General features: G+C 33.4%; 2 protein-coding genes across 4 annotated transcripts; one reads left to right on the top strand and one right to left on the bottom strand.

The window, feature by feature from the left end:
• Nucleotides 1-6,145: 6,145 nt before the first annotated feature.
• Nucleotides 6,146-10,083, top strand: LOC114191033 (putative E3 ubiquitin-protein ligase LOG2). The gene is made up of 3 exons (XM_028080177.2): nucleotides 6,146-6,990; nucleotides 8,962-9,463; nucleotides 9,716-10,083. Exons 1-3 carry the CDS (start codon nucleotides 6,563-6,565, stop codon nucleotides 9,830-9,832), a joined length of 1,047 nt encoding a protein of 348 aa, XP_027935978.1. The 5' UTR covers nucleotides 6,146-6,562; the 3' UTR covers nucleotides 9,833-10,083.
• A 1,177-nt stretch (nucleotides 10,084-11,260) lies between these two features.
• On the bottom strand, nucleotides 11,261-21,493 carry LOC114191096 (ALG6, ALG8 glycosyltransferase family). Of its 3 annotated transcripts, XM_028080264.2 has the most exons (6): nucleotides 20,893-21,493; nucleotides 17,299-17,387; nucleotides 14,212-15,119; nucleotides 13,411-13,617; nucleotides 12,426-12,663; nucleotides 11,261-11,779 (listed from the first exon to the last, which is right to left on the bottom strand). In XM_028080264.2, exons 3-6 carry the CDS (start codon nucleotides 14,962-14,964, stop codon nucleotides 11,370-11,372), a joined length of 1,608 nt encoding a protein of 535 aa, XP_027936065.1. In that variant the 5' UTR covers nucleotides 14,965-15,119; nucleotides 17,299-17,387; nucleotides 20,893-21,493; the 3' UTR covers nucleotides 11,261-11,369. The 3 variants fall into 3 exon arrangements, with proteins under 3 accessions (XP_027936065.1, XP_027936067.1, XP_027936066.1); XM_028080266.2 differs by lacking the exon at nucleotides 17,299-17,387; XM_028080265.2 differs by lacking the exon at nucleotides 20,893-21,493 and having other exon boundaries at nucleotides 17,299-19,420.
• Between the last annotated feature and the right edge of the window lie 246 nt (nucleotides 21,494-21,739).

Genomic DNA, 21,739 nt, shown 5'->3' with positions numbered 1-21,739 from the left:
GGGTCCAGATGGATTGCCCTCCTCAGTAATTAGTTGACGAGTTTGGTAGTCTTGGGACGTTACAAACTATGTTCGTATTTGGGAATTCCACCTGGTGTTACAGTGTGTAATCCGTAGCATGGTTTCCTGCACGTGCTCTATCGGTTGTGGCCGATAGGTATGGCAGCAAGACATCTTTAGGTAATCGTTAGAAGACATAGAACACGATTATCATGGTTGTGGCCATGTGGGATGGAATCAAAGGAAGGAATTCCTTTGGTGTGATTGTGTGATATATATAACTGTGCCATATATATATATATATATATATATATATATATATGTGTGTGTGTGTGTGTGTGTGTATGTGTGTGTGTGTAATTTGTTAGCTCACCCTATCTGCTTTTGTTTGGCGATGATCGTGTACGCGGTACACGGGAGCAGATGATGATGTGCAGGTGGATCTGGTGAGGCGTAGAGTTGGAGCGGGGCTAGACTTTGGAGATTTTTATCATAACTTTTATGAAGTTTTTATGACTTCAAATAAATTGTAATTATGAATATTCTGGACTTTTGGATAATTACAATCTTATTTATACTTATAGATTTTGGTTTATTTTTGACTATGTAATGAAGTTTTAAATTTCCCGCGTTTTGGGAAATGAGATTTAATAAATGACGCTGACGTATTATTTCTAGTTTATTTTATTTAAAACCGTAATATCTAGATGAGATGTTACATGGCACCTCATTCATTGACTGTGTTGCTTATGTTTTTTTTTTGTTACTCGTCAAAAACATTTCAAGGCCATGGATCCACTTCATTTTCCTCATGTCTCCCTCTTTATCGTTATTCTTCTCCTTGCACCATTTAAAGGGGTTTGTTCAAATGACTCTTCATGCCTAATAATCAATAAATATATTTCCCATTCTAAGGTTTGCTAATTCAGCACAAGAGGAAAGAAAGAAAAAGGTTGGTTTCCATTTCTCGATAATCATTGTGTGTCACATTTTGTGTTTTGTGCTTCATTCACAAACCTATTACGGGAATCCTTTAACAAATATGACATTTCTAAATGTATATTAAAATATTATTCATATATGGGAATCCTTTGTTGGAGCATTTAATATGGGTTGTATTTTCTTTTCTCTGCTTTATCAATATTATTTATATTCATATATGGCACCAAATTTTCTCAAAATATGGTCAAGTTGAAGATGCTTATCTTATGCATGATGAAAAAAAACAAAATCGTGGTATGTTTCCTACCAATATCTGATATTAGTTGTAAACTAGCTAGGGGATGGGCGTGGATCCATAAAGGCAAGGGGTTGGTTTTTGTGCTTCTATGTTTCATAATTCTTATGGGAAGTATGATTTGGTTGGTGCAATGAGTAGTTTTTATTGTTCTCATCTATATCTGATAACATTCTATTTTATTTTTTTGGATTAGTTTTTGTGTCTTTGTATGTTCGTGTTTAATTTGATGCAGTACTTAAAAAATAATATTTTTCCATATTGTTTGAAGGATGTGGTTTTGTCAAATACTCAAACAAAGATATGGCTCTAGCATCAATTAATACACTTGATGGACTCAACATAATGAGAGTATGGAAAAAAAATATTTTTCTCATTTCAATAACTCTTACGAATGCATTCGAGTTAATCTTGTACTTTATGCATAGGGTTGTGAGCAACCACTAATTGTCCAATTTGTCAACCCTAAAAGGCCTCACCAAGGAGATTCCAGGTCTGTCCTTGCTAATTTGACAATCCTTAATCATAAAAGTTCATTCCAAGGCAGATTATAATTAATTAAACCAAGCATTGAAGCATGGACTTTCTAAATTTGACCAATAAATTGACTTGTGGTATTTGATGTGAATATGAAATTTGACCAATGCTTCGGTAAATACCAATTAATTTGACAAATTTGACAAATAAATTTGACCAATTAATTAAACCAATCATTAAACCAAGCATTGAACCTGGGCAGAAGTATTCTTTTTAATTGACAATTTCAATTTGAATGCTTTGGTAAGTTTGCTTTCAGTAGTCTAATTAGTCCACATTTTAAGTAGGAACTATTCAAATGGAAGTGTCTAAAACAAGGTTTGTTTGTTGTATAAGTTCACAAAAGAAATTTTTCCATGTTCCTTATGTCTTACACCTCAAGTTCATTTTTCCTTGACACTTGTTTACTTTTTGTTCCTCGACGTGTTGGGAAGGAATTTTTCATTGATTTTGTACTTGGAATTATATTATATAAGGAACTTAGACTTAAGAATATTCTTGACACGTGTGTATAGAATATGAGTCAGTTGTTGTATGCTGATGCAATATATAAGTTTGTTTTTCCTATGTGGTTTTTAGATTTGCCATAATTCAAATGAATAAGAGATTTTTAAAATTATGCTTGGTTTGCTTCAAGGGTCAGGCCTTTCGATGCCCATTGGTCCTAGATTAGATGCATCAGGCTCAAGGTATCCTCCTCCAACAAGCTCAATTAATAAATATTTTTTGGAATTTTAAAAAATTATTTGAAATAATTTTTGGCACTTTTAATTGTGGAAATATGATATATTTTATGGCAGTTTTTAACCGTCAAAATATGATATATTTTGTAGTGATTTTTAACCGTCGAGCTATGATATATTTTGTGACGGTTTTCAACCATCAAAATATGATATATTTTATAATAGTTTTCAACTGTCAAAATATGTTAAATATTATCAAATTAGAATACATTTTGTAATAGTTTTTAACCTCTATTATTTTTTCTTTTCTAACAACAATAATAGCGGTTAAAATACTTTTATCACAAACCGTTTTTTATATGTATAATTATGACGATTATTTTAACCGTTGAAAATTTTATTTGTGATGGTTTTTAACTACTAAAATTTGTATTCATGAATATCAATCTTTTTTGTAGTGAATATCTCTAATCAAATAAATTAAAATAATTTTTATCTTTTACATGTTAAATTAATATTATTATTAATTAGAATTTAATATGTAAGTATTAATAATTTAAATTATAAGATTATTATATATTTGTATAATTCAAATAATATAATACACAAAAATGAATTTTAAAATGAATTTTTTATTTTAATTTCTATTTAAAGAAAATGAGTTTTCTATCTAGGCAATTCTATTTTGTCTCTGGTTTGCTAAAATTGGTGAGTCAAACATAATGAAATTGAGCGGAGAAGGTTAAAAATTTCAACCATCCGCCAAATTTGATTGGTAGGCTGGCCAATCAAACTAGATATGTTTTATCATCTTTAATTAATTTCAATTATATTACAAAACTAAAATTCATTAATTCGTAATTTTTTTTCTCAAATAATTAAAATTAAATCTCGAACTTTTTAACTAATTATGTTAATTTTTTATTTATTTAAAATTATTATTCTCAAATATGAATTTTATTTTATTTTCTTATTATTTTTCTCACCTTTTCCCATAAATGTTAAAATTCAGTGGAGTCAAATATCAAGCTTCCAACACCAAGATGAAAAATATTAATTGAAAATTATATTGCTATGATAAATGCATTCAAAATCAATGAAAAATCCGGTTCATTTAGAAAAATAATCTTACAATGAGTCCATTTAGAGATTTTTTTTAAAATAAAAATATTAAACAAGAAAAAATATGCTAATTTGGAAGGAGATTACATGAAAAAAAAATGAAAAAGTTAAAGAATATGACACTTACAAATGATTTGGTGCACAACACAACTACTTGATTCTTATAACATATCTTATGCCTGTTGTTCTTTGTAGTGGAAGACACGTGTATGCCACTTGCCTCCGATCTTCTCCTTCCATATTTTTTCACAATAAAAAACCAAAAAGTAATGCAAAATTTAACAATAAAGAGCACCACAATCTGATTTACACAATCTTTTGCCAATAACTCAAACCACTTTAAAATATAATTGGAATGGTAAAGTACTGCACCGTTTTGTGTGTGCTTGTAAAATTAAAATAACTACACATTTTTACAGACCTCATTATAAATCATGTATGTGACACCAGAATAAATTACCAAGACATTCATTAAGAGTTGAAAAAATATCTATTAATTTTTTGAATCATTCTATAAAACTTTGATTCTTATGCTACGCTGCTACGACCTTAATTATAATATTTTTTTTTTCACTGGTAAAGACGTGTGTGCAGGATGTACCAGTTTTGGGGAAACAAAACTGAATATGCTATCGACATCAAGTCAATAAAATAAAGAAGTTTGGTTTTGTATTCGAAGTTATCATCAATATATTTATAATATTTTAAGAAAACAAGTTCAACTTGAGCGACAAATGAGACAATACATCATATTAAATATTTGAGAGGGATATAATAAATTTAATAAATTATGATATTATATTAGAAATTGTATTCAAATATAATCCACCGTCGATTTGTAATATAAGAGTTTTATATTAGATTTTTTCAACACACATTCTCGTTTTGATATGTACATTTTACTTGTGAATAGTCTAATAATAACTCTATAATTAATTTTATAATTCTAACTTTATTCTTTATAATATAATTATTTGTTAAATTTTTAAAAATTAACGATTATTTTTACAAGTTTTTATAAAATTATTTATTTTTTTTTCTTTTATTCATCAACAGTTATTTTATTATATTTTATCCATACATTTCACTTCATTTTTGATAAATATAATTTTATTTTTATTTATTAACTTAATAACATTACAATATCATCAACTACTAATATAATATCATGCATATTTAAAAAAATGTGTACACACAGGCACGATAGCATTGTATTTACGTTAGTTAATAATAAAATAAATTCAATCAACTTTTTTTAAGATGAATTACTATTCCATATCAAAAGTGACTTATGATAACAAAATTATCTTCAATTTGACCTTATTTACTAGTACTTGGATCTCCAACGTAATCTTCTTTTATTTATTAATTGAAAACTAAGTTAAATAAACCAATTAACAAAATTCTTTCATATTTTTTAATGGGTTTTTTCACAAAATGATTTCCTGAAAAAGAAAATACCAATAAAATTTAATTCACACAGAAAAATTTATCATCTCATTTGCAAAACTCCTTCCATATATATTATCTATATATTTTTCTTTTCATTTTTACCCCATCTCAACCTACTTATATTCACGCTTTGCACTATTTTTATTGTTAAAAAAAGGTCACAACTAACGTCCACATTCAATGGCGAGCTTCTTTACGTGTGAGGATGACCTAGTTTTCCAAATTTCTTTTATATATACAAATTAATATATAAATAAAAATACTTCATAAATATTAATATTCTCAAATTATGTATATTTTTGAACAACATAAATAAAATCTTAAAATGTTTCCTAAAGATTGCCCTGTTGTAAAGTGCTAGTGTCCAATATTACATTTTTACAAGCACCGATGTATGATGCTATTTCAAAGTTGACAGATGAGTTTTTCTGAAGGAGGAAAATCTCAAATAAAGACAGAGTTATTCTCATAGGCACTTTGTCTCTTTTATCATAACAAAATCATATAAATTAACAACAAAAAAAAAACAGAAAAAATAGGTTGCAAACGCCTAATAATACAAACACATGCATTCTCTGTTCTGTTGTTGATTTTTTGTTACCTAATGTAAATTGTAATGTAATGTTATGTCCAAAACTCAGCGCGTTTAGGTCCGTTGATTGGACCTGCTGGGATAGCAAATCATTCTACACCATTCAAACTGCTTTTCCTTTTCCCATTTCCACTTTCTCGTGAACCCATTTCATATGCTCAACGATTCCTCACCAAATGTTCGCATAATATAATATTTTGTATTTACCCGAACTGTAATAAGAAATATACATAGGATAGATATATTGCTAGAAAATATTATTTAAAAATAAATAAAATGAAATAATAGATACTAGTTATTTAAGTTTTGTAGGAAATTCGAAAATTTTCATGTAAACTATAATGATTTGTTAGGCCGTAGACTAATGGCGTGTTTAACATGGCAATGAGATTCTGGAAATCTGAACATGATTTCTGTTAAAGCCGAAATAATCAATTCCCAAATCTAAAAAAAATTTCTGAAAACTCACAAACCATACCCTTCCATTATATATTATTATATTTGAAAAATGACAAACGAAACAAAAGGAGAAAAAAAAAGTGGGTCACTTTAGCAACAAAACCTTCACATCCCATCCCGTCATCAATGGTGTTCCTCTTGCTCGGTGGAGCTTTACGCAATCCCATTACACTCTCTTTCTTTCCATTTTCTTCTATTCTCCATTATTATTATTATATGTCTTTTCTTTTTTTTTTTCATTGCATTCTCTAATCACTACCCATTCATCACCGGTTTTCTCTGTCACTGTCTCCCAGTACTCTTTGAACCACCGCAACTAAAATAACAACCCCATGTTCTCAACTCCACTTTTCTTCTCGCTAAATCGTCCAAGTTTCGATTTTTCTCGCCTTTTCAGAAAAATATCAGCGCCCCAGAAAATATAATACAAATATTTGAAGAAATCATTTTCTGGGTTAATCTGGTAACTTTTTTCATCTCATGGGTAACATAGGAAGCAGCGGCTCCAACAGCCGTCGGAGACACGGCGGTGGCGGCAGCGGGAGGCGGATTCACCCGCCGCCTCCTCATCCGCCGGTGATTCCTCCGCCGGAAGTAACGGCGAACCGATTCGTGTACCCTCCCGCCGCTACGCCGTATCACAACTACCCCGGGTACTACCCGCCGCCGACCACCATGCCGGCGCCGTTGCCGGCTCCTTACGACCACCACCATCGTCCGTCGGTGGACCCGATGTGGGGGAGGTACCCGGCTGCGCCGGCGCCGACGCCGTATGTGGAGCACCAGAAGGCTGTTACTATAAAAAACGATGTCAACATCAAGAAGGAGACGCTTAGGATTGAGCCAGACGAAGAGAACCCTGGCCGTTTCCTCGTGACGTTTACGTTTGATGCCACTGTTTCGGGGAGGTACCGCCGTTTTTCCTTTTATTTAATGCTTGTGTTGTAATGACGTGATTGTGTTTGTGTGGTTATTTAATTGGCGTGTGGTGTCGTGTGAATGGTGATTATGTGTCAGATGCAAGGTTTTAAGGTGGTTGTTGTTGTGATCCTGTGCTCGCTTTTTTTATGATGGGGGGTGTTGATAAAGCTTGTTGCTGTATTCTGGGTTTAATTGCTTTGCTCAATTTGCTTAATTGGATTCTGATAAGTAAAGGGGCAAAACATGCTCTACTCTAACTAGCTTATAACGGTGTCACAGGGGTGCATGACTTAAGGGAGTGCAAAGCTGCAGATAAATAATATTGTGCAGATGAGAAGTATAGTTATAAGCAGATTTATATGCGAACTAAGTTGATAGTTTATAGTTTACTTTACCAGTGGCAGAATAGCTATAATTATTGCGCTGTGTCTGTTTTTTGAATAACTGATAAGCATCTCTGTGATATGGTTAAATTTCCTTTACAATCTGGGGAGCCTGATTGAAAGAAAAGTCAATTGCTGCTAAAGATTTCAAGCTTGTCAGATTATGTTCGTTTATCATTTGATAATCAACATGATATTTCCCCCGTTTGGTATGTTCTGGATGTTGATCTGGTCACACACCAAGTTTGCATTATTTGGGAATGCCTATGGAGATTTTCAAGTTCCTTTTTTTATCCTATTCCTTTTTTAGAGGGGTGTAGAAATGACTTATTCTATTTTATGTGGGGTGATGTTACATTTTAGCAATCCAAAGTGAAGTTTCTCTGTACACATTAATGGTAAATGAAGTAGTTAGCTCAGTACACATCAGTCAGTTTGAAAGCTGATGTTATTTGTTCCTTGTAGATTATTTTTAGTTTCCTGATGCGCTTGTGCTAAAAGTTGTTATTACTTTCATGTCACCATTTCTGGAGTGGCCTTTAATTTTCAGCTTAACTGTAGTTTTATTCACAATAACTGATTGCTAATAATGGAAGGGGAGCATATTAGAGAAGAAAGTGGTAACTCTAATAGTTTCACCGTTTGAGGTTTTCTGTTGGTTATATGTGGAATGAAAGGACACTTTGAGGTTGCTATTTCAATTAATTTGTTGGATGTTGTGGTGCATTTTTTATTTTGTTTTGTGGGGGATTGATTAAGTTCATAGTGAAATGACATTGAATTTTGTAGAATTAAATGTTCAGTTATTTCTGTATCATCAGTAGTCATTCTCCTTGTGTGCATGACCCTCTCATATAGGAAAGTCAAGGTCTTTTTTAAGTAGAATTAATCTATTTTATCTACTCTGATTTAGATATCTAACCTTATATTTTGGGAAGTAGAATATAGAAACTGGAGTCTGGTGCTATTTTCGTCTATTTCACGGTCAAAGTTGGAATCAATTTACAAAAAACGGCAAGATATATGGATATTGTACCTACTTTTCTATTACCTATGTTCTGAATGGTTGGTTCAATGCATGCTTTACTTGTGCAATTTCAATTTTCCAAAGCTGCATAACAAAATTAAATTTTTAGCACTTTTGAAGGCAATAAATTACTCAGTATTGTAAGTTCTTGTTGCTTCCCCATTTTATATATAATTTTTGTAAGCAATACCAATACATGAAAGGTGATTGATTGACTCGGTGTCTGCAAGGCATTAGGAGTGTTGTTTTAAATGTCATTAAAATAGTCTTTGAAATACTTGTGTGATGCTAAACGGTGTAATATAGTGAGAATGTTAAAAGAATAACTGGTTTTTGGACTTTGGAACTCTTAGCAGCAAACAGCTTAAGGTTTTGTATATCTAACATGGTAATCTTTTACTTTTACTGAAATGTTATGCTTAAGTAGCTTATTCATATGATTAAAATTGTGTGCGTGTTGGTTAAAGACTATGAATGTGAATATTTGTGGGACAGTTCTTTTATTTGCTTGATCTAAATGCTTTGTTTCCTTTTTACCTCCATAACAGCATCACAATACTTTTCTTTGCGAAAGAAGGGGAAGGTTGCATCCTAACCCCAATGAAGGAAAATGTTCTTCCACCCGTTATTGTAAATTTCCAGCAAGGTCTTGGCCAGAGGTTTAAACAACCAGCTGGAACTGGTATTGATTTTTCGATATTTGAGGAGACCGAGTTATTGAATGTGGGGGACGACGATATCTATCCTGTTGCAATTAAAGCAGATGCATCCTCTGGTGACCCTGATGAATCAAAATCAAACGAAACTCCATCATCTGGTAACACAAACTCTCAGATAACTCAAGCAGTGTTTGAGAAGGAGAAAGGAGAGTTTCAGGTGAAGGTTGTTAAGCAGATTTTATGGGTAAATGAAATGAGGTATGAACTGCAGGAGATATATGGTATTGGTAATTCAGTGGAAAGTGACTTGGATGGGAATGACCCAGGAAAAGAGTGTGTTATATGTTTGTCAGAACCTCGTGACACAACAGTCCTTCCGTGTCGCCACATGGTATTTGTCATTTTCCCTTTTTTCTTAAAATTTATGTTTAATTGGTTCACTGAATGATTCTCTGATGGTAGCCATTAACACCGTGAGTATTAATGTACCAGAAAGTCATTAATTATATATGCTTCTGGCTTTCATTGATGAGAAGATTCTTTCATTGATGTGTCACTGATAAGTTATCATCACTCTTAGCTAACTGATTATTATTTTTCTGGATTTTAAGTGTTGATTGGTTTTGGATTTATTTCCTTGTAGTGTATGTGTAGCGGATGTGCAAAGGTTTTGAGGTTCCAAACAAATAGATGTCCAATCTGCAGACAACCAGTTGAGAGGCTTTTGGAGATCAAAGTGGGGCCTGAAACTGAGGAATGAAAAGATACAATGTTAGTGACAAAAGCTTCCTGTACAGTCCAAATGTTATAGTTAATACTTTTAACTTATTTTATCAGGGTTTTCTAATAATCCCAAAAATATAGAAATTGGAATTTATGCATGACATTATGTTTGACATGTACAACAGGCTGGCATTGAACCTGACTTGTATTATTGCATAAGACAATGCCTCCACCATGCTTGTTTGGTTTTACTCCTAATTCTTAAGTGGTTTTTTCTTCTGAACTTAATTGGATCCTCCTCCTCTCTTTCGATTACATCATTCTTGTTTTGGTCAAAATTGCTCTTGAGGTTAACAATAACTCAGCAACTCGATACCCTAGATTTATCAATTAGTGTCAATCTGAACTTTGTACACGTAAAAAAAGTTCTAAGGATAAGGGTATGTGTGATGTGATGAGATGAAGCAGTTTGAGTTGCTGTGTTTTGAATACTGCTTTTGTGCAATTGGACCATTTGGCCAGTAGTTGAAGAATGGTGGTTCATTTCGGTTTTCACAAGGACACGAGGAAATTTAGGTTTATGTTGCGTTGTCTATGTATCTGGCCATGTTTTCAGGTTGGCACATTATTGGTATTTGACTTTCTCAACCACATTATTGGCCGAAGGTTTTATGAGCCACTTTTTATCAATACCTTTGTTAGTAAAATAATTATTGAATAGCTTTTATTATCAAACCCACCATTCTCCTCAATTACTTTTATGCAAAGTGTTGGATAACGTCTCTGGTCACCAATTTTTTAATGTCTCTAAGGATTTATGAGGGTAAGTCCGCACATGTTTCCTTAACAATTGGTTAAGGACTCCTTAAATTACTTAAACTACTTTGCATGCGTTGCATCACCCAACATTAACCATATGCGCATCACTTGTCAGATGAATAGTTTTAAATGTTTCTGTAACTTTTTCTTACTGATCTTGTTTAATTAGAAAATGATACTCCTATGTAATATTTTCTTTATAAAAATATATTAAACCAAATCTGCAGGAGAATAAACTTTATATTGCCACGTTAGCGATAAAAAGCCAAACAGAAACACAGAATTACAAATTACGAGGATGTTTACAACCTCTGATCCTTTAAACTTATAAACGGGAAAACCAAGCAGCACACACTTTATTTACAGAGGAGAATGGTAAAGTATGGTAATTTATAAAGCATTTTGCAACTTTAAACACAAAACAGATACAATTTCTCACGCTACAATCACTGTACATATGGCATTTGAGGCTCTTGATGCAATTTTAGTTTATTCCTCGATCGTTGTCCGACTGTCTTTTTCAAAAAAATAAAATAAAAAATACGCAGTATAGAATTCACTCTAAGACTGTATAATCTACATTCTGCTAATGGGATCACTGTCAAGATCAAATAGTAATTGCTTAACTATGGTTCAATAATACTCGTGTCAAACAGTCACTTCATTTAATTAAAAAATTAAAACAAATGTTGACTCGTAAAATTCTGTGAATAAAATTCATAATAAAATCCAGTATCCAGTGCACAGTCCTAAATTTAAAGAGATTTAACTATGGATATCAACTGCCAAATCCAAGAGTACATCACCCCAAAAGCACAGTATATGGAGATCAACATGAGTGGTGCAAATGCAAATTTATCACCCAAAATTAAAGGGTGTAAAATTTGGCCCCATATCTCCACAACTACAAGACCTATCAGATAAATCCTCTCACTCCACCCAATGACAAAACCTTTCTTCACAGTTTCACCCAAACTATCTTCAGATCCAAATTCATCAGCCTTTTTCTTTGAATTAGTAATTGGCGCTCTCGCTGTTTCAGCCCCAACATAAAATTGTGCTGAAAAGCCTGACCACATCAAAATGGAGTGTAGAAGCAGCAACAAAACTTTGATCGGATACTCTTGTGCCTCGAATAGTAGCGGGAAATTTGAATAGCAAGATACTGCACGTACAATTAATGTGTGAAATTTCAAAGCAAAAATACGAAAAGAGCAGTACTGAAAAACGTGATGCAACTTGGCATCTAAAAGCATTCAGTCATTACAATTTTGGCAAACATATATTGCCACGTTAAAGAAGGAACAAGACAGTATTACTGTTTATATAGATTTGCTTTGATCTTTTATTCTGCTTGGTTCATGTTGTGCAAGGGTGGAATAGTTGCATGATTATACTTAATCTTAGATGTAGTTGGGTCACGAAAATATAAATGTCAGAAGTATAAACAACTAGAATCTGACAAATCTATACATGCTTAGGGCACAGATAATAATAGATGGAGCATTATTGACAGAAACATATGCCAATAGAATAGAAAACGACAATATTTGCAAGATTATTAGCAGCTGTCCAACTATTGTGAAAAAAATTAGTGAAGTATTGTCTTTAAGGGGGCACAAGCATCACTTATGCTTTCCACTAGTTATATAAATCGTACATGTGATACACACAATGCGCACACTTTTCATAAATTTTATTTCATTGTACTTATATCTCATTTCCAATTTCTCCTATTATCTAAACAAAGGAAAGAAAAATATAAAAGCATTGGATGCAGGTGAACAAACAAATGAGCATTAAAAGCATACCTATTGACAGCAAAAAGTAATGCCTTGCATCCTCCGGAGTTTGAGGTGCAACAATGGCAAGTGGAATTACAAAATGGAGAGATGCCTTCTCATGCACATGCCATCCAAAAAGAAAACCACAGGTATAAGCATAGGCTATCCACCTACTAATCATCTGTGGCTGTGGATTCTTCCAAGCCTTGAAAAGGCAAGGAGATAAGGCAAGAAGAACCATTACAAAGGTCACATATGGTTTGATCTGCATATTAATAAATAGAAAAAATGAATGCTTTGACGAAATTTTTGAATAATAAAGCAGTATAATGTTGTATCATATCATAGTCGTAAATTTCAAATGACCAATTACCAGGCTAAGTTGCAGATTCAATTGAACAACAGAGCCTGCGAAATTGAATTAGCCAGACTAGAAGGAGACAAATGTAAAGCTAATAGTATGCATTATCTCATCAATTATAAATTTTCACAAATATCATTTCCTGATGGCAAACAGGTGCTGATTTTAGGTTATCAACTTGTGGTTGCCAATTTTCCATTAGAACAATGTATTCAGATTCTATATTTTTATTCTTAGATAATGGATAAGAACCAAGCAGTGAATCTATAATATATTTTCAACAAGATTCTTAGAAAGTGAATTTAGGCCTAACTTAACCGTGAACATATCAAGCATGAGAATAAATAATTGAGTCGGATGACATGATATCCCAACATACTTCTTCAGGATAGGCTCTGGCACCATCTTAGAAAGTGGATTTAGATCTAATCAACCCTACAAAACTGGTTTACAAAATGAGGTTTGCAATCACTCATTATGATATGGTTAGTCGATGTGAGATATTCAACAAAGATTCAAAGTGAATTTCTAATCTATCAGTGATTAGGTCACACTGCATGATTACAGGTTTCAAGAAATGATAAGACACTATCATCCCTCTCTTTGTACTAATGAAATGCTTACAGCAATAAAAACTCACAAAAGTCTTACCTGAGGTAGTACAGAAAATGGTGAGGAATCCCCTACTAGACCAGCCGTGAATGAAGCTGCTGGCATCTGGATATTGAACCCAAGTTTTCTTAATATGAAAGCAAGCCCTTTATCTGACATAATATAGAATACCCAAAAATTTGGGGCCCAGTATGCATGGCAAAGCCCCCTGCCAAATGGAAACAATCGTCGAATGACTTGTTCTATCTACAATTTATAATTTGAACAAACAATAAGTACATCAAAATGCAAAGGGTGCAAATGAAATATCTTCACTTTTACACGGGAAAATGAAGTAATACAGGAATTTAACAGAAGGCAACTAAACATGTTCCCACTCTCTTCGGCATGCAAAGTTGGACATTCGTAATTGGTAACATTATTTTATTCATGTAGTAGTCGCATAATTGGTAGCATGAAAAGATTATAAAAATGAAAAAAAAAAAATGCTCTTTATACAACCTGATCAAAACTCAGAACATGAGTTAGAAGGTATGCAGCACACCACAACCTAAATATATATAAAAAAAAAAAACTATCCTTTAAATATAATTTTCATGGCTATACCAAGCACCCAATTTTTGCTCCATTTAATAAGTGCAAAGCAAAAAAATATCAATTTATCATTACATATTTCTGAAAAATTAACAAACACATAAAATTCCTAAACTTGTTGAACAAATAGTAATCAATTTCAAATTAGTTAAACACAATTATTTATCAGAAGCAAGGGGAAAACAGAATGACATATGGTCAAGATAATGACAATATATGAGTTCAATATTTTAAAATTATATTTACCTGTCCAAGGTAGAAAAATGGTCCGAAAGCAGATGCAAACACTGCTGTAACCACTCCTCCCATAATCAAAAGTCGACTGAAGCCTCTTATCATTCCACCCCAAACATAGTGTCTCAACAAATAAATAAAATAGACTGGTGCTGCCACTGCAAATAAATGTTTAAAGCACAAGAGAACAGCAAAGATACACCCACCTAACAAATCCCTTCCTTCCTCCAAATATGAAAGTGAGATCAACAGAATCCCAATGAGAAATCCATTGTACTGAAAATGCACATGGTCCACTATAAAAAGCACTGGTGACCAAATAATCAATGACCAGATCAACTTCTGCTTTTTTGAATCCAGATTTCGAGTAAGTCTGTAAACCCCATAAAGAAGAGACAAATCAGAAAGTATTGCAGTAACTCTTTGGAAATAAACCACCGTGTTTGAGCTATAATTCAGGCCCTCTTGAAGATGCACAATTTGGGGATCAATGAGTTGAGCAAAAATAGATAGAAAGCGTTCAAAATAGGCAAAGAATGGTGGATAATCAAGAGTCCATGGACTTGTCTCATCAAAGTACCACTGGGAAAGAGGGAGGGAGTGGGTCACAGCCAGCCAGTTGCGATGCACCTCAAAATCTGTACTACGGTAGGATGGGAAAAGTAGAACTTTAATGCAGGTAGCTACAAGAAAGAACCACCAGAGAGTTGTTTTGGGGCTATGAGAATGATGAACTTCTTTGAAGCTTAGTTTCTCTTTTCCCATGCCAGAAGTTGGGAGTGCTAAATGGTAAGAGGAATATAGACGTTGTATTTAATGCAGAAACCGAACAGTGCTGTTTTTGACTACTCAGATAGAACTTGCTCGGTTTTCAACCCAACACGGAGACTGCTAATGGAAATTGCGCCCTTTAGAACTTCCTGCATGAAAGTAAGCATGGTCACTGAGAAAACTTATGGGAGTACCGTTGATTGCCAATATGATTGAAAGATGAACAAAGAGTATTTGCACAAATCTGTTAGGAAGCTTTACTCAACTTTGTCATGGACATATCTATTAGTAACAGGTACAGACTGATTATTAGATTTTGTAGCATATATAGAAGGTAAAACAATTGAAGTAGACATGGAAACAAATATACAATCCATGCCAAGTGTTTATTCTTTCAGAAAATAAGGACTATTATTAGAGAGAAGAAAAGCAAAGAATTGGTAGGAAGGATAACAAATCCTCCATACCAGAAAAACTAATTTAGAAACAGAAATAACAACAAAACTCAAGACTCTCTAGTAACAAGGCCGATGAATACTTATAGTTCTCTGCATATTGGAGATGAAGATGCCTCCATAAAAATTCATGAGCACACATGAATTTTTATAGAGGCAAAAATAAAATAATCCTGTCCAACAAATAGATCAAAAGGGCAAATAGGTTTCCTAGGAAATCTCAAACCATATTCACCAAAGAAGTGTAAAACTTCCGGTCAATGATTTTAGCTTCCTTATCCTTAACAAAATCATAAAATAAAGTTAATAGAAAAATTCAAAAGGTGGTACAACCCGCCCAAAGTTTCACCAAGACAAATAAACAAATAATTCCATACATAGGTAACTGAATGGAAATGTAAAAGCAAACAGACCATTATTTCTAAAAACTAGGTCTATGAATAAGACATACCAGTGGAAGATGTGGCATCAAACATTCGGACTCCAACTCTTTCAAAAGATTTTTAAGTTTTCTACCTATTGCTACTCAATATAACAACCAAGAAGTAGTGCTGATCCTTAAATCACATGAACTTTGGCTAATTTTCTTCTACTATATACCTACATTTATTGTAAAACTACAATTTTTCAACCTCCACTTGACTTTCTCTGGGATTCAAAAAAAATTCCCACCCCCCAATCGAGCACTTTCTGAAAATTCCTATATTACAGAAAAAGATGCTTAATTCACATATCCTAACAACACTACACCTTTCTAGGATTTTTATAGAGGTATCTTCATCTCCAATATGCAAGGTTGGACTTTTGAAGAAAATTGTGGAAGGAGTTGTGTACTAATGTTAGCAAACAGAACCGAAGTTGGTTCACTAATGTATCAAGTTATTAACTTCTCCTTTGACTTATACTTAGTAACAATCAAATTCAAGTGCCAGAAAAAAAAATCAAATAGTCTATGACGAAAACTCTAAACAAACTTAAATATATGTCAGCTCTATACATGAAAAGCAACGCCCTCCTAAACCAGCATGCTTTGTGTATATGGTGCCATGTATGTCTGCTTTCGCTTTCTGGTAAGTGGGAAATGAATAGTTAAGTACCCCGACACTTTATTAATTTCCATTTATTTCATTTAAGCTTCCTGACAGGACAGCTTCAATAATATAAATTCATTTAAAAAAGAATAAATATGTGAAAAATAAATTCTTAGGTCAAGTCTGGTGTTTGGTACATCAAATCAATAAAAATAGGAGGAAGAAATGTAGAAAAACAATGGTTGAAAATCCCCTCCACACCCCAAGTCCTTGGCTTTAATCTCATCACTGTGGCTCTTGGTAGTTACAGAGTGTGTTACTGATTGTTAGGCCTCTTGGCAGTCAAGAAATCCCTATATTTATCTTTATTACCTACATGTGGTATCATAACCTTCTTGATATCCATCCTGTGTTTGATAAATTTTAAATTATTCATAGAAGCCAGTAACATTAACCGACCATGTTACATCCCGCAAACCTTTTTACATAAATATCAAAGCAAGAAAAGTAATTTACTCTCACCTATCCACTCAATTGAAATCTCTACGCTAGCTGTAGAATCTCAAATTCACGCTATGAATGTTCATTCACCATTACCTATTGCCAATTTTCCAAGTGACAACAAATACTAATTCTATTCAATATGTCCCTAGGTTCTCCCACCCAAAACTAAATACCAACTTAGAATTACTAACATATGTATCTTCTATGATTATCCTTCCAATGTTGTTAAAATCGCGCGTAGATCGCACGATTTGATAGTGGAGGTGGAAAAGAAGAAATAGAAAATAAGGAACGCAGCTGGCACTTATATAATTTTGAAAAAAGAGAATAAGACTTACAGTGGCGGGATGCTGCGGCGGCAGTGACAAGATCCGGGGGAACGGCGGCGGAAGCGTCGGCGGCGGTAAGCAGCGACTCGGCAGTGGCACTGAAGAAGAAGAAGGAGGAGGGTCGTTGGTGTGTATCAGAATAGAGTGGCCATACATGTACACCAGTACGTGTACATACACTTAGCTGGCAAGTTTATGTGACTTGGCGTAGATGTATTGGCAAAATGAAATTGATGTGTTACGAAACAATCTAACACGTGGCAAATGGTAGGAAAGTAATTAGATTAGGGTTTGAATGTTGAAAGGTAACAGCGAACACAGAGAACGTGCAGAGGGAGAATGGAGAGAGGTTGAAAAGGAACAACTATGGTATTGGTTCTTTAGTGTTAATCTTTGTGTTTGCGATCAAATACTGGATATTGGTGATATTCAGGATTCTTGGATCATTCTAGATTCTTCAATTTTGCTGTGTCCATCATGGTTTTAAATCTTTGTGTTTTTAAAGGGGCCTTTAAATCACCTTGTGTTGATAATGCATTTGTTAAAGCTTCAGTTGTCTATTGTCAATTTTGAATCCTTTAATTTTTAAGTTGATTAGTCATCATTATCATCAATGTTTTTTCTTTGTCGTAATTAAATATTTTCATTTTATGATCATGTGAAACATTATTGCAGGATATGAGGATCGGCAGTGATCCTTTTCAAAATGTAATGCCAAGTGGAAATAGAAATGGTATTCTTGAAGGGCTTAAAGTGCTCCTTTAGCATGTTTGTTCCTCTCGTGTGGTAGGCGGAGGAATCTCATCCATAATTTTCTGATGAGTTTTAAAAATTTAATCTATTTCTATTTTAGATTTAAATAATTGTATTAGATTTTTATCTAAATACATTATTTTATTAAAACTAGTTCGAAAAAATTTAAATTTAAATATTTGGATCAAGATTTAAATCTAAATCCAAATATTTAGATCAAGTTTAAAATCTACGATTTATTTTTTATAAAATAAATTTAAATTGATTTTTTTTAACTTATTTATGTTTTATAAAATAAATTTAATTTTGAATTTTCTAAAACTTGTGTCCTTGGGATTAATACGATCGAATTTAGCAAAATTTTGGTCAAGGTCAACTCGGTCAAATTTCAGCATAGGATTGACTCAGCGAAATTTCGGTTGTGGGCAATTCGGCCGAATTTCGGTCAAGGGCGACTTGGTCAAATTTGGCCAAATTTTGAGTAAGATTGACTTGGCCAAATTCAAATGAATTTCAGTCGGGTTGACTCAGTCGAATATGTCCAAATGTCAATTAGGATCGATTCGGCCAAATTTGGTCGCATACAAACGAATTTTGGACGGGGATGACGTGATTGAATACGACCAAATTTGAGTCAGGGCCGACTCGACAAAATTTTTGTTAAGATTGACTTGATTGGTTTCAGCCGAATTTCGGCAAGGCCGACTTAGCCTAATTTGAGCTAGAGTTGACTCAACGAAATTTCTGTCATGGCCAATCGAAACCGACTAGGCTAAATAAGGCCAAATTTAGGCCATCTTGACTAAATATTACCAAATTGGACCAAGGCCGACTCGGCCAAATTTTTATCGTGGTCGACTTGCCTAAATTCAACCGAATTTCGATCAGAGCCGACTAGACTGAATACAACCAAATTTTGGTCGCGACTAACTCGGCCAAATACATCTAAATTTCATTTGGGTCAATTCAACACAATGTAGTCAAATTTGGGTCAAGATTGACTTGGCCAAATACGACAAGGATAATTCCTCACTCCTACGTATCTCTATTCATAATAGAGAATCAGTGTTACATAGTTCTTTTAAAAACCTTAAGTGAAAATATGCTAGCGAGAGTTGGGCTTGAACAAAAGAGAGGGTGAATGTGAACTGGGCTTGAATGAATAAGTGTTTGATATTTTTTAATTTTAAAAATTTTATATATTTTAGAATTTTGAATAGAATGAAAAGTACAAAGTATTAGGACGATATAGACAATTACACAAGTACTCAAAATTTTATTATGAGGATGTTAAAGGACAGACAATCATACAAACATTCCAAAAGCGTATCGTTAAAAATATTTTAATAAAATAGTTGGATACCAAACGATGTCGACCATACAAATATCAAAAAACATTTATCAAGGATATATATGACAAACGGTCATACAAACATTCCAAGAATGTATTGTTAAAAATATTTGGATAAAATAATTAGATACCAAACAATGAAATCGACCATACAAGTATCCAAAATTATTTTAAAATTGTGAAGTTAAATTTTACTTTTATTTATTTTGTTAATACAATAAATTGAGTCATGTTAAAGTAATTGTACTTGAAATGAAAAGGACCAAAATCGGTGTCGTGATTAAATCCAAAAATAATAGGAAAAAAAATCCTTGAATCGTGCTTCTAAAAGAGCTATTCGTGAATCAATCCTGACATACCAATACTTCATCAAGAAAATACACACATTTAAAATCATGCTATATAGATAATAATTTAGTATGGATCATTAATTAATATATCATTATCTTTTCTTTTGAAGGATTTAATAAATCACACTAAGTCACACAAAAAATCAAAGAGACATCAAAAAAATAAAAAATGAAAATAAAAAAATAAAAAAATAAAATTCATAATATAATTTTCCTGTTATATAAAGGAAAGTGGGACCCACCCATGCACCATTCTTATTATATTTGACAGAAAAAGGTCATGCGGCTAATTGGCCTAAAAAAGGCACCCTGCCAAACAATCAAGTCCTATTTGAATCATTATGTTTTTATTTTTTTTTAGAAAGAAGGTATATGCCAAACTACCACAATATCATTCAAAACGAATCATCACACAATTAAATAAATCAAAACTTAATGCACCATTAAACTAAATTGTAGTATCATGCAAACAGGCCTAAAACCAAAACTGGCTTAACTTGGCCGTAAAGAAAACTCACAATCGAATACAAGTATGTAATATAAAATAGCAAAAGAGTGAATTCTTTAGGTCTAAATATTTCATGCACTTAACCTTTACCTTTAAATCCAATTAGGCCAAAATCAACTCTCATTGCAATAGAAATGTTATACAAAATGGATCTACCAATACTAAATTCCAAATGAATCAAACAAACCTATATCACCACCAACAGGAAAACACGACTATAGACACCCAATCTCCTATATCTATCCAAACAAAAAGGCATGAGTGTAGCATCAAAGAGTAATTGTACGTACCCCCATCAAATGCAACTAGCACTTAAACAGTGAATATAATCGAGAACCCGGTATGCACCACATGCAAAAAAAAAAAAAAAAAAACACTCGAAAACGCAAGAACACAACCATCCATGAATTCGAAACAAACACAGAAAATTAATACTCGAACAATCACAACATCAAATAAACCCCTTAGCAAATAACCCAATAATTTCAGGCCTGGCACAACAATGTGGTGGCATCAGGGTTCATAACATCACATCTCCATTCAAATTTCAATCCTAAATCAAAAACCCCAACCATCACAGCGGTGAATCCAAATAAGGAGGAATGAAACAGAAATAAGAGAAAGAGAAATAAGATGGTTACTCTGAATAGAAATCCTTTCCTCCAATTATCCACTCGCGCAATGGCTGAAACAGAGGGTACCAGCTTCGTAGAGCGTTGGTGGGGGAAGCCAGTGGACTCGACTGTTGCGCGACGGTCCTCGTTGATGTCGCTGGCAACGGAGGTTCACCGGGAATGGCTAAGGCCGGATGTGCAGCGGCTCACGCTGTCGGACCAGTTCGGTGAGGAATGGCGGTGGATGCTAGAGGCTGTGAACGACAGCGAAGCTTGCCGGAGATAGAAAAGTGTGGCGGCTCAAGAGCAAATCGAAACCCCAATTCGAAGAGAGTTTGACACGGCAGAATCAGAAATTGGGAAGTGGTTCAGTGTTAGTTGCGGAGAGGATGAAGCGGTATCGATGGGAAATTCGAAGGTTGGGGAAAAATCGTGTCTGTGGAGTTGGGGCCGTGAAAAAGGTGAGTGAAGTAAATTTGAAACCGTGAGTGTGTGCGCTGTGAGCGTGAGTGGTTGTGAGTTTGAGTGGTGTGCGTTGTGAGCGTGAATTTAGCGAGTGTGTGCGTCAGTGAAGGGAGTGTGAATTGGTGCGTGAGGTGAGTGAATCATTGAATAGTGAGTGGTGTTGGAGGGGTGGGTGGGTGGATGTTAGAAAAGTGAGTGATGGGTTTGTTTTTAGAAAAGCAATAGGGTGGTATGAATTGAAAAAATAGGGTGTGTTGTATAAAAAAAATGGGTTTCTATGATTTTAACTTAACTAATTAATTAATTTTAAAAATCTTCTTTTTACAAACTTTATTTCAACCATTTTTGTTTATACATTATTACTTTTTTTCTATTTTTAAAATTTTTAAAAATATATTTTATTTACACG

Source organism: Vigna unguiculata, chromosome 7, assembly GCF_037176805.1.
Source record: "Vigna unguiculata cultivar grain cowpea cultivar isolate G323 ecotype 2 chromosome 7, ASM3717680v1, whole genome shotgun sequence".
In the NCBI taxonomy this organism is placed as follows: domain Eukaryota; kingdom Viridiplantae; phylum Streptophyta; class Magnoliopsida; order Fabales; family Fabaceae; genus Vigna; species Vigna unguiculata.
Note: the sequence above shows the minus strand (reverse complement) of the source record. Positions and strands in the feature narration are given on the sequence as shown.

What these genes read in the sequence shown, in the direction of transcription:
- LOC114191033 (XM_028080177.2), top strand. Translation starts at nt 6,563, where the DNA reads ATGGGTAACATAGGAAGCAGCGGCTCCAACAGCCGTCGGAGACACGGC. An exon ending in GATGCCACTGTTTCGGGGAG is followed by an intron (nt 6,991 to 8,961) that starts GTACCGCCGTTT and finishes CCTCCATAACAG; the next exon opens with CATCACAATACTTTTCTTTG. An exon ending in TCCTTCCGTGTCGCCACATG is followed by an intron (nt 9,464 to 9,715) that starts GTATTTGTCATT and finishes ATTTCCTTGTAG; the next exon opens with TGTATGTGTAGCGGATGTGC.
- LOC114191096 (XM_028080264.2), bottom strand. Translation starts at nt 14,964, where the DNA reads ATGGGAAAAGAGAAACTAAGCTTCAAAGAAGTTCATCATTCTCATAGC. An exon ending in CATTTTCTGTACTACCTCAG is followed by an intron (nt 12,664 to 13,410) that starts GTAAGACTTTTG and finishes ATTAATATGCAG; the next exon opens with ATCAAACCATATGTGACCTT. An exon ending in TTACTTTTTGCTGTCAATAG is followed by an intron (nt 11,780 to 12,425) that starts GTATGCTTTTAA and finishes TTGTACGTGCAG; the next exon opens with TATCTTGCTATTCAAATTTC.